Below are 10,802 nucleotides of genomic sequence, written 5' to 3'. Positions count from 1 at the left end.
CCCGGGGCCCCGGGCCCGCCCGGCGGGGCGGCCCCCCCCTGCCACTGCCTGCGGCTCCTTGGAAAAACAGGCAATTACTGAGGGGCCTTTCCTGTCCCCCTGCACCGCTCCATCCTCCCAGCGACAAACTGGGGCACGAGTGCACCTGCCCCAGCTCGGTGCGGGTCCTGTGATGGGGCTGCGCTGGCTGCTGATCCTGCCTCAGTGGCAGCCTGAGACTCTCAAGGAGAAATTATTTCCTTAATATCGCTGCCTGTTATTGAGGAAGGGGAATTGGGGTCCCCTGGCTCGTGCAATACTCTTTGAACCCCGTCGTTCCTCTAGGCATCCCATGGCCCCCACCTCCCATGCCGTGGCCTGGCCCTCGGAGCGCAGCATGGTACCCACTCCCTTCTTCCCTGCACCCCACCAGCCCCACGTCTGCTGCAGACCACACTGGTTTGTTCGCAAGCAAGGCCCAGTGCTGGGGGCGATAAAACGACTCTGCACAAGATGATGCATACCTGGTAGGAAAGGGTGGGGGAAAGAGAGAGAATGGCCTTTTTTTCCCCAGGAATTACGTCAGGAGGGACTTCTAGCCTGCTATTTATAGCGGGCTCTGGCTGACCAGCAATAAATAAGTATTCTCTCATGGAAGAGGCCTGCTGCAGAGTGGGCAGGAACTCTGGAGGAGAGTCCCAAGGGACCTGATATTTGCCTTGGTGGGGGACAGGTCACCCCCACTCATCACCAAAGCTTCCCAGCAAATTCCTCCCTAACTGGGTCTCTCCCTCCAACAGAAAATAATTTGCTGGCTCCTGGTTTGGCAGAAGAGCAAGGAGCTGAATTCTTTCCTTTGGACCAGCTGGTAGTGCTTTGGAGAACAGCAGCGACGGGGAGGTGGGAATGTCGGGGAGGACGGACCAGGTCTGTCATGACAGAGCCTCTGTAAAGCACCGACCTTTCTTCCTGCCCCGGCCTGGGGAGCTGGGACAGATCCACCTGCTCCATGAGTCGGCAAAGGGGCTGCACCGGACACACAAGGGCTGTTACTCCGAACCAGGGAATGAGGACCCGGTACTGCCACCACATCAGTATCAGGGATGATTGCTATTGATGCCCAGGTAGGTGGGAAGGAAGCGGAGAATGCCAGGAATTTGGAGGCAGCAGGCCACTGGCGGCACTCCCTAGCGACGCAGGCTGTCGGAGCTGCCTCCTGAGTCATAGCTCCTGCTCCTGCTGCGGCTGCTCCTGGGGCCTGAACTCCGGCTGCGGCTCCTGCCCTCAGTGCTGCTGCTGCTCCAGCTTCGGCTCCGGCTTGTCCGATAGCTGGAGTAGCTCCTGCTCCTGCTTGGAGAGCGGCTAAAGCTGCTGTACCAGGAGGAATAGCTGCTGGCACTACTGGAGGAGGAGGGGCTGGGACGGTAGTAGGGGATGGGGCGTTTGCGGGCACTGTGGGGACAGAAAGATGTGGGTTACCAGCAAGACAAGGATGGATTTACTGCCAAAATCTCCAAAAAGCACTCTTTACTCTGCACAACACTCCCCAAAAATGTGATGGTTTTTGGTTAAAAGAAAAAAATGAAGAGATCAGGTAGCTGACAGGCCTTGGGATTCAAACCACCCACCCCCAAGCACCAAGTCTTAGGCTGGGCTCTGCCCGATGCTGTCCCAAAGAGTCCTCAGCGTGAAGAATACAATCAATATTTGACTCTCTCTACAGTGTGGGACCTCTACTGCAGGAGAGGGTGAAACAAGAAGCCTGTAGGGGGCTGCTCCTGGTGCCTGCTGGGTGAGTCCCTGCCCTGACTTCATCTGCCTTTTTTCTTTGCTGTAAATGAGACACACACACCACCACCCCCGTTCATCCCCCCCCGCCTCTGGAAATCCTCAAGCTCTGTGAAGGGCGGCAGGGCCTGCTGATCAGGCTGAGGGGAAGCAGTGTCCTGAAGAAACCTCCACTGGCAAGGACTGGGACTGAGGGACAGCCCACATGCCCCTGGGGAGTGCCAGCTGAGCCTGTCTCCAAACGACGGGGCCACATTACCTTGTGATGCGCCGAGCTTCGAGGTGGCTGGGAGAGTCTCTCCTGCGTTTCCTTAGGGGTGAATACGACCGCCGCCGCCGCTGCCGGTCACGCTCCCTGTGCGACTCCTTCTCGCTGGAGCCGTACTTGTGCTCTCGCTCACGGTCTCTGGGGAAGGCACAGAATGGAAACTGTCACTGCTGGGTTTTTGTGGGGTGGGTTTTTGGGTGTGGAGGCAATGGCCCACGAAGGCACAGATGAAGCCGAGAAGACGCTCGGCTCCAAAAGGGACCACTCTCAGTGCTCTGGTGGCATCAGCCCTGCACACACTGGCTTAGCTGGACAAAGACACACTCATCTGTCTGGATGGATGGACACCCACTAATGGTGTCTGGGGGTTTCAGCAGTGTCTCCTGGTGGCCCTGCGCTGCCAAGCTAAGATGGCTTCCACGTACATGTGTCTGTGGATGCACTCTGTATTTAGCTCAACTAAAATTGCTCTTGCTGGCTGTGCTGAAGCAGGAAAGGACAACCCTGCCAGCAGGCCCCACGTGAGCAGGGTGCCCCGTATCCCTGCAGGGCTGTACGGCTTTGCAAGGCTCGCCAGAAGGAGTGCCAGTGTTGCTATGGCTTTCTCTTCTGTTAAATTCCTGTACACGTCAGTACAGGCCCTTCCCTGGAGCGTAGCTGACTTCATGCACCCTGCTCAGTGCCATCTGCAAAGCAACATGTTATAGGTCAAGGGCCTGATCCGTGCATGCAGGAAATGTTCTACAGCAGTGCAGAGATTGTCACAGCCTGCAAGGATCAGACCCTGGGAACATCACATTTTAAGGGTGCAAAACGTTCACAGCAGCAGAGATGTTACCAGAAAAACCTGCCCAAAGGCATCTCCAGGGCTGAGCTGTGAGATGCGTGTTTTCTGTGGGGTGTGGAGGGAGTAGAGGTGGCTGGACTGTTCTTCCTTCTGCAAGGCTGTGTGAGTGCCAGCATGAGGGTACCTGGCATCTGCCCACACAGCAGGGGCACTTCCCGGGGCCTGATAACTCTTTGGCAGAGCTGTGGCTCTGAAAAGTGGAGTGTCTTTCCCTCCCGCAATCAGATCCCTCTCAGACATGGGCTGCAGCCCTGCTGCAGGGGCTGCTGGCTGGCACGGGCTCCTCAGGCAACGAAAGCTGTGGGCAGACCCAGCCGGAGCCTACCACTGACACCAGCGTGATAGAGAGGGGCGCTCCCTGGGTTTTCCTATGAGGCATCTCCCATTTGCATGAGGCCCTGGCAGACACCACCGAGCAGCCATCTGTGCACTCTGGGCTGTGTAGTGTGGTCCCTGCAAGGGCTCTGAGCGGAGGAACAGCCACTTCACCTGCCACACGCTCCAAGTGTGACATACCATGATGCTCCAACCAGGGATAAACCAGGTGTCCTTCCCAGCAATCTAGCCCCAAAATTGCTTTGTGTGAAATTCCCCTGAATCAACGCACAGCAGTCCTTGGCTACAGGGAATCCACTTTTCCCACAGAAAGTGAAAGGCTCAGCTCTGGGCTCTTCCCTCTGCAACCAGCACCAGCTCTAGGGCAATAAACAGTGAGAAATTTCCACTGCACTGAGGACCAGCGTACCAAACTGCCATGTACCTTACTCTGCATCCCCCTGGTCTCTCTCATCCCAGTGCTGAGGACCAAAGCACCCAGTGAGGAAGCTGAGGGAGCAGTTTGGGGTTGGCAGGAGCCAGCAAACGTGCTGGAGCCCAGACAAGTGATGGAGGCAGTGGGAAAGCATGAGGCAGCAGATACCACATGAGGAGACAGCTGTACCTGCTAGGGCTGTAGCGGGAGTAGCTGGGGCTCCGTCGAGGCCTTGAACTCCTGCTCCCGGGACTTTTTTTGCAGGATTTGGGGGAGTAACTGGGGGAACGTGAAGAAGACCTAGGGATAGGCAAAAACCATGAAAGAGTTAAAGATGCTGGAGGGTGAGGCTGTACCAGACTCCTCTGAATCTGGGCTCATGGTGGGGGAAGAGATGCCCCATATGGCAGGGTCTTGGCTCAGATCTGCATAGCCACTTCCCCCCAAGCCATGTGGATCCCTAGGCACCCCCCAAACTCTTACACCTCCCCCTGCAAGGAACCTGCCAGCCTGCAAGATAGACATTGCCCAGGGTCACAGAGACAGCCGTTTTAGCCAGTCTTACCTCTTTCCTGAAGAGCAGGACCTGCTTCGGGAGTACCTGGGAGAGGCCTTGTGGTGTGAGGAGCGGGAACGGCTGGAGCGGCTGGAGCCAGGGGAGGATCTGCCTGTGCTGGTGTAGGACTCGCTGCGGGAGCATGGCCTCAGCGGGGAGCTGTGGGTTGGGGACGGGAGGAAGTTTAGCTGCTTCTCCTCTGAACAGCTGAGACACAAGGACAGGCACCCTCTGTGAACATACATTTGGAGAGTCATTGAAGCTGTAGCTGAACTGGAACTGGTCCCTGGCTGAGGGCAGCACCATGCTCCAGCCAACAAATACTCCCATCCTCCCATTCCACAACTGAGGATAAAAAAGACCTCCCGGCTCCCCAGGCTGCTGTTGCAGGAAACCCTGTGTGTGTGGGTCAGAGCCCAAGAGCTCACCCCCCAGGCTGTGCCAGGGCAGGGCTGTGGAAGAGGTCTCAAGGGGAAGCTCTTCTGCCGCATGCCCTTGGCACCAGAGGGGTCTGGTCGGTAGAGCCAGCGAGCAGTGCAGGTCCTGGGGAGGGAGCAAGGTGAGAAGTGCTGGAGCAAGGGAAAGCCAGAGCATGGCAGGGCAAGGACCTGTGCTCCAGCCTGGCTGTGGAGCAGCATGAGTGGGCACTGAGTGGGCACGTCCTGTTGCCTTTGGACAGGGCTGTGTGAATTCCTCCGCTTCCAGAAGCACCCTGGGTATGAACTGGTGTTAGAGCCCAGCGGTGAGGCAGCCTCCCAAGTCAGGACCAGCTGCAATCCCAGCTCCACCCATGTGAAGGCAGAGTTATCCCACTGGAGTCACAATGTGAAAAGTATATGCAGCCCTAAAATTTTACCCTCTAACTGAAAATCGAGGGCTTGTTCTTCCTAACACCAACTCCCCTGGCTCCCTCTCCTCTCTCATTCAGTGCTCCCACCCCTAGACCACATCCTGGCTCTAACTTTCAGCCTTTAAGACCCAAGGGCTTGTGCTGGAAGAGCACCCTAACACCACTGCTTGAGCACAGCCTTGGGTACCAGCCACTGTGCTTCAGTACCTTCATCCCCAACTTCACCTGGCAAACCCCTAGGAACAGGAGGTGGTGATGGAGGCTGGCACCTCCTCCCCTCTCCTGCTGATGCCCTGTGGCACTGGATGGTGGTTTGAGTCTTGCCCCTGATGCCCCGTGGCCCCAGTGCACAAAGCTGCTGCTGTGTTATCCTGCAGCCAGCGAGGTACTTGCCCCTCCCTGTGCTCCCCATCTGCAGGAGATGGTATCTTGTCACCCAGGACTGGTCCTGAATGAACTGGGAAGGGGCAGGCTGGATTTGACTCACTGGACAGGTAAAAGAACAGCCCATAATGGTTTTAGCAAAAATGAACCCCACTCTCCTCCCCCACAGTGAGCAGAGTTGGAGAATTAGCACAGCAAACCCCTGATGCACCTTTCAGATTTTGTCCAGAAAGGCCAGCGACTCTTTTCTTTGACACAGTCACATCCAGCTGAGCATAGATGTGTGCAGCACACAGCTCGACCCAGTTGCTGAACCCTGCGTTAGCCACACTGATGCCAGAAGAGCTGGCACAGGCCATGCCCAGGAGCGCGATGGCTGGGTTTACACCTTCCTCCTCAGGCTACACTGCTGGTCATTGCTGGGTTGTGGACTCCAGACTGGCAAGACCGTGGGTCTGACTTATATCTGCCTGCCTCCAGACCACAAAAACCTCCCTGCCAGCTCACCACTGCGACTGGCGAGCAGGCAGGAGATACAGAGCGACAACGTACCAGGTATTTGGCTGCCAGCAGCAGCTACTGGTAATCACTGACCTTCGGTCTTGTCCCTGGGCATCTGGAGACAGATTTTCCAAAGCTGTTCCCTTGGTCTGGGAAAAGCAACTGGTGAAGGAATTTCCTGAATCAGAGCTGTTATCGCTGTTGGCCAGTTTGGGCTTCCCGGACGAGAAGGCATGGCCAAAGCCATCATGGACTAGACTTCTTTTCTCCTGGCTGTCCTTTGACCTGGATGAGCTCGTTTGAGTGGAGGGAGGGGAGGAAGTATCGTTTCCTGAGTCATATTCATGATACTCTCCATTCTGGCTGGCTAGGTTGCCAGGCGGGCTGTCTGTTTTGGTAAAGAGGTCACCAGAAGACCCTGACTGAGAGATCTGAAAGCAAAAAAGCCATTTGGCATTGTTTGAACGGGTTTGGGGGGGGTTTGGGTTTGGGTTTACTTTGCTTTTTTTTTTTTTTTTAATAAACCCAGAAATTTTACCATCATGATGCACTGAAACAAAAGGAAAGGAAACAAAGTAAACAAGAAAGAAAGCAAAAAAGAAGAAAGAGGAGAAGAAAGCAAAAGCACATAGCCCTGAAAGAAATCCACAGTAAGAAGAAACTTCTTTTCCCCCTGCTATGATAACGGGAAGATTTAGAGATCATGCAAAGAGTATCAGCATGCGATTCATGTTAAACAAAAGAGTTCAACAAAGTAAACGGGCAACCAAAGAATCAAAATAACTAAATCAAAAAGCTAGAACAGAGGACAAAGCCCTTATTTAGCCTTAAAGATGGGGAGGGAAAATAAAATTTTTATACATATAAAAAAACCTACATAATCCTTGGAAAGAAAACAAAAATGAAACAAAAATCTTAAATGAGTGAACTTTTTAAGCTTCCTTAACAAATAGGCTGGATGAATGTCACTAAAATAAGCAAAGGAAAATCAAATCAAATTAAGGGCTTCTGTACAAAATAAAAACTGAGGAATAAACAAGCTTATCACTTTGAAACAAAAAAAAAGAAAAAAAAAGAAAAAAACAAAGGGGAGGGAAAAAAGAAAAATCCCTTTGGAAATAAAAGGTATACAGATACTTCTTTGTGTGCTTTTTTTACCCCCTGAAGAAGATATAGCTAATGCGCTCGAGTGACCTCTAATAAATTCCCTGGTGTCTTGCGGATAGCATCCACTTACCCATCAAGAACTCCTCCTTTAGTAGGTAAGGTGTAAGAAAAAAGGATGAGCGGGCAACATAAGTCCATCATTAGAGTCTCAAATTACATGAAAAAAACATAAACCCTCTCTCAATCCACACTGCCAACTGTTCACTCGCCTTCTCTATGCAAATGTCACGGCTGTTTTTGTCTGCTCTCTGGTCTCACTCATTATTCAGTTTTGTTTCCTTCTGCTTTAAATGAGGCCGGCCAACCCGTTCCTGGAGGCTGCTCGCTTGTGCTGAAAAGTCGCAGCTCGCACTAAACCCCCTTGGGTCTCGTGGAGGTGACAAAGGGAACTCGAGTGAGGGAAGGAAAAAAAATAAAGGAGGAAAAATATCCCCCTTGGGCTGCATTGGAGACCTGTGGGGACAACAGCCCTGCTCCTGCCAGCCTCCACCGGGGGGTTCAGCCACATTGGGGGGCTGCCGAACCCAATGAGGTCAAGCAAGGATCCTAGGAAGGGCTGTTGACTGGGACCCTGAGCACCACCAAGGGCATTTGCATCATTTGAGTATCTTACAGTTCACTTTTAACTCCACTGAGCCAGTCCAGGAATGTACCGGCACTGGGAGGGAGGCTGTGTTAGTGCTAAAGCCTGCCCTTGCAAAGGGGTGAGAATCAGGGCCAAACGTGGACCCAGCACATCAGCACTCTTGTGTGGCCTCCTCCCCTCTTTCATTCAGATGCTCTGCTCTCATTCCCACCCAGGAGTTTTGGTCCAGGGTCCTTTGAGTGTGGACACATAGATTGGTTACCCCCTGCTCGGGACAGTCCTCCAACAAGTCCCCATCGACCTGTGCTCCCTCAGACACCTGCACGTGCCCCACTCTACACCACACGCTGCACACTGGGGACCTGGGCCGTGCCCTCACAAATCTGGGGTATTCTGAGCCAAGAAAACCACCTTGCAATGTTAGTAATACCTCAGGGAGCAGAGGAGCCCTGGATCAGTTGTCACACAACAGGGACAGGGCCAGTCCCCTCGGAGAGCTTAGCCCTGGAGCAGCTGGCGTGGGGACAGGGCTCTTCCTCATCCTCAGAGGGGCTACAGACCCAGCCTGTGTCACTGTTTGCATGGAGCTCCTTCACTCCATCTGATGGAGTTTTCACACCCACCCTCCTGTATCTGATCTGTGTCCCTAGGATGGGGGCTTGCTCTCGACCCAGTTCAGGAGGTGCTAACTGGGACAAGGAGGCTGACTCAGGCACAGGACTGAAACCAGAGCAGAGCTACCAACACACACAGTGGCTCCCAGCACACAGACTGGGCAATGACCGCTGCCCACAACATCCTCACGCTCTGAAAATGCCTGGAGTTGGAGGATCTCCAAGTACTTCCTATGTTGCCAGAGAGAGAGGCATTATTGCTTCTGGGCTAAGGGACAGAGGGGCAGGAATTAGTTCATCCAGCAGTCCATACTGGAGCTGAGGATGCCCCCATCCCCACCCCATACTAACTTCTAAGCCATGCTCAGACCTAACTCGGAGGCATCGGAAGCCCCAGCAGCAGACATGGGAAATCGAGTGATTTTTCTTCACTAGCCAACTTACACCTTCAATGCAGAAGCCCTGGACAGAGCAGAAACACCTCTCAAGTGTTCCCAACTAGGAATGAGTGGAGACACACATTGCAAGTCCTCATTTCAGCATCTGGCACTGCTCCTTGCTACTTCTCAGCTCTAGCACTTCCCTACCAGTCCTTGTTTACTCCAGTAGAAATGAGAATGCCAAAGAAGCATAAGAGACCCAGGTATCCGGCTCTGTATTTCACCAGTTCTTTCTGAAATGATGAACCACTGCACATATCACTACGCCACTACCCCTTGAACCACTACCCAACCACTTCACAGGAGATACAGGGTTGTGCTTTCCAATATAGCACCAGAAATTTTTTAAAAAGGTGGATTATGGTTTGCATTAGATCTGAACCCTACCCAAGAGATAACCAGCTTTTGATCATCCTTCATTTACAGGCATAAAACCACCATGTGAGGTACTCCCTGGCCACAGGGGTGGGAAAGGCCTGGAGTGGGCATGGGGCTGCTCCGAGGGACACTGACCCCAGCGTCGCTCTCACAAACATCTCACTTCTGATCCCTCCCAATCTAAACCAAAAGGCCTTTATTTCTGCCACAAAATACAGCAGTCTCTCGACATTTCTAAAACAGCTTTTAAGTCTGCTGCTGGGACCTGGGATGCACACTTCTGCTTTGCCTCTGCTGAAGTCTACCTTCAAAGTAGCAACTGTTGTCAACACATCCCAAAATCTGCCGAATGACCAGGGAATCATCAAGATGTTGTCACTCAACATTTGTGATAGCAGCACTCTGGGAAGAAGCAATATGTGGGGATGGGTGAAATATGGAGCCCACAGGCCCTGTGAGGGCTGGAGGGGCTGGCTGGGGCAAGGCAGGGGCTGGGGGACACAGCAACTTCCCAGCCCCACCACTGCAAGGCACCAGGCTGTAGCCAGTACCTCCCCATGGGCTCTGGGGGAGATTTCTGCCCTGCAGCAAGAACCAGGACAAGCCTGTAGGTGCTCAACCTGCAAGTCTGCTCGGGCCCATCTCCTATCTGACGACCTCGGCTTTGCTTCTGGTCCCATTTTACTGCTCCCGAAAGGATGTCAGCCACACAAGATGGAAACAGAGCGCCACATGAAAACACTGTGCGGAGCTTAGTTGAATCCTAATGGCTTTTTATTTTTCTAGGGTGTCTTAAAAGTGTCTGCTCTTTCATGAATCTAATTTTCTCTACGCGAACATTTGGATTTTTCCCCTCCTCTCTAATAAGTAATTAAATAATCTCAGTGAACTTTGCTTCCTCTGGCTTTCAGCGGGGGACCTGCTGCTGCCCTCAAGGGAACCCAAGATATATATTTATTGCATTCTTTTGTTTCAAATCATTATTTAATCAAGATGAAGGAGGAGCAGAAGTGAGGCTCTCACTCATACTCCAGACTGTAATTTTGAGTGCGATCCTAGAGCAAGAGGCAGCGCAGTCTAATAGGTTACAAAAACACAATCACAACTCGTCTTCCAATTAAGCCGAACAAGTGCATTTACTGTGTGGCAAACAGCCCTGAGGCGAGAGATGGCTGCGTGTTTTCTCAGCCATAAGGGGACCGAGACCCATCAAAAAGCAGCATGGCACAGCCTCACTTATGGTTGGAGGATTTCTTTCTCGGGGCTTTTTTCTTTTGTTTGGTAACTCACTTCAAAAGCGAGTTAATTTCTTTTTCAGAGATGCATAATGTCTCCTTTTCTCTCTTTTTCTGTGCATTGTAATAATGAAAGGAATAAAAAAACTTGCGTCAATGACCCGGGTAAGCCTTGCTCTCAGCGAGGGCCCACAGACATCTGCCGAGGAGCCCTCAGCGTGGGGAGCAGCATCTGCTGAGAGGGGCTGAGAGGGGGGACGGGGCCCTCTGCCCGGTCTGGGGAGCTCACCTCTGCTGACAATTTGCCCCAACTGAAAAGCCAACCCTTATTAAGGAAGTATGAAAAATAGGAGTGCTGCAGGAACACAATACAATCCCTTTCTGCACAATTATGAATCCCTGACTCAAGAAATATTGAGTGGAAAATACCTTTGTTTTTTTAAATGCTAGATGGAGAG

The 10,802-nt window shown here is 52.7% G+C and overlaps 1 protein-coding gene across 1 annotated transcript in view; it reads right to left on the bottom strand.

Moving 5' to 3' along the window:
* Positions 1-1,166: 1,166 nt before the first annotated feature.
* Positions 1,167-10,802, bottom strand: part of SRRM4 (serine/arginine repetitive matrix 4) — a gene marked incomplete at its 5' end in the record, with an annotated part of 22,800 nt that continues 13,164 nt past the window's right edge. Inside the window, 5 exons of the mRNA XM_010179639.1 lie at positions 1,167-1,431; positions 2,027-2,173; positions 3,823-3,933; positions 4,199-4,420; positions 6,018-6,355. Coding sequence (XP_010177941.1) covers positions 1,167-1,431; positions 2,027-2,173; positions 3,823-3,933; positions 4,199-4,420; positions 6,018-6,355 — 1,083 coding nt within the window. The remainder of the gene's footprint in view (positions 1,432-2,026; positions 2,174-3,822; positions 3,934-4,198; positions 4,421-6,017; positions 6,356-10,802) is intronic.

The sequence above is a fragment of the Mesitornis unicolor genome, unplaced genomic scaffold, assembly GCF_000695765.1.
Source record: "Mesitornis unicolor isolate BGI_N332 unplaced genomic scaffold, ASM69576v1 scaffold28622, whole genome shotgun sequence".
NCBI classification, from domain to species: domain Eukaryota; kingdom Metazoa; phylum Chordata; class Aves; order Mesitornithiformes; family Mesitornithidae; genus Mesitornis; species Mesitornis unicolor.
This window is presented reverse-complemented; position numbering and strand designations above follow the sequence as displayed.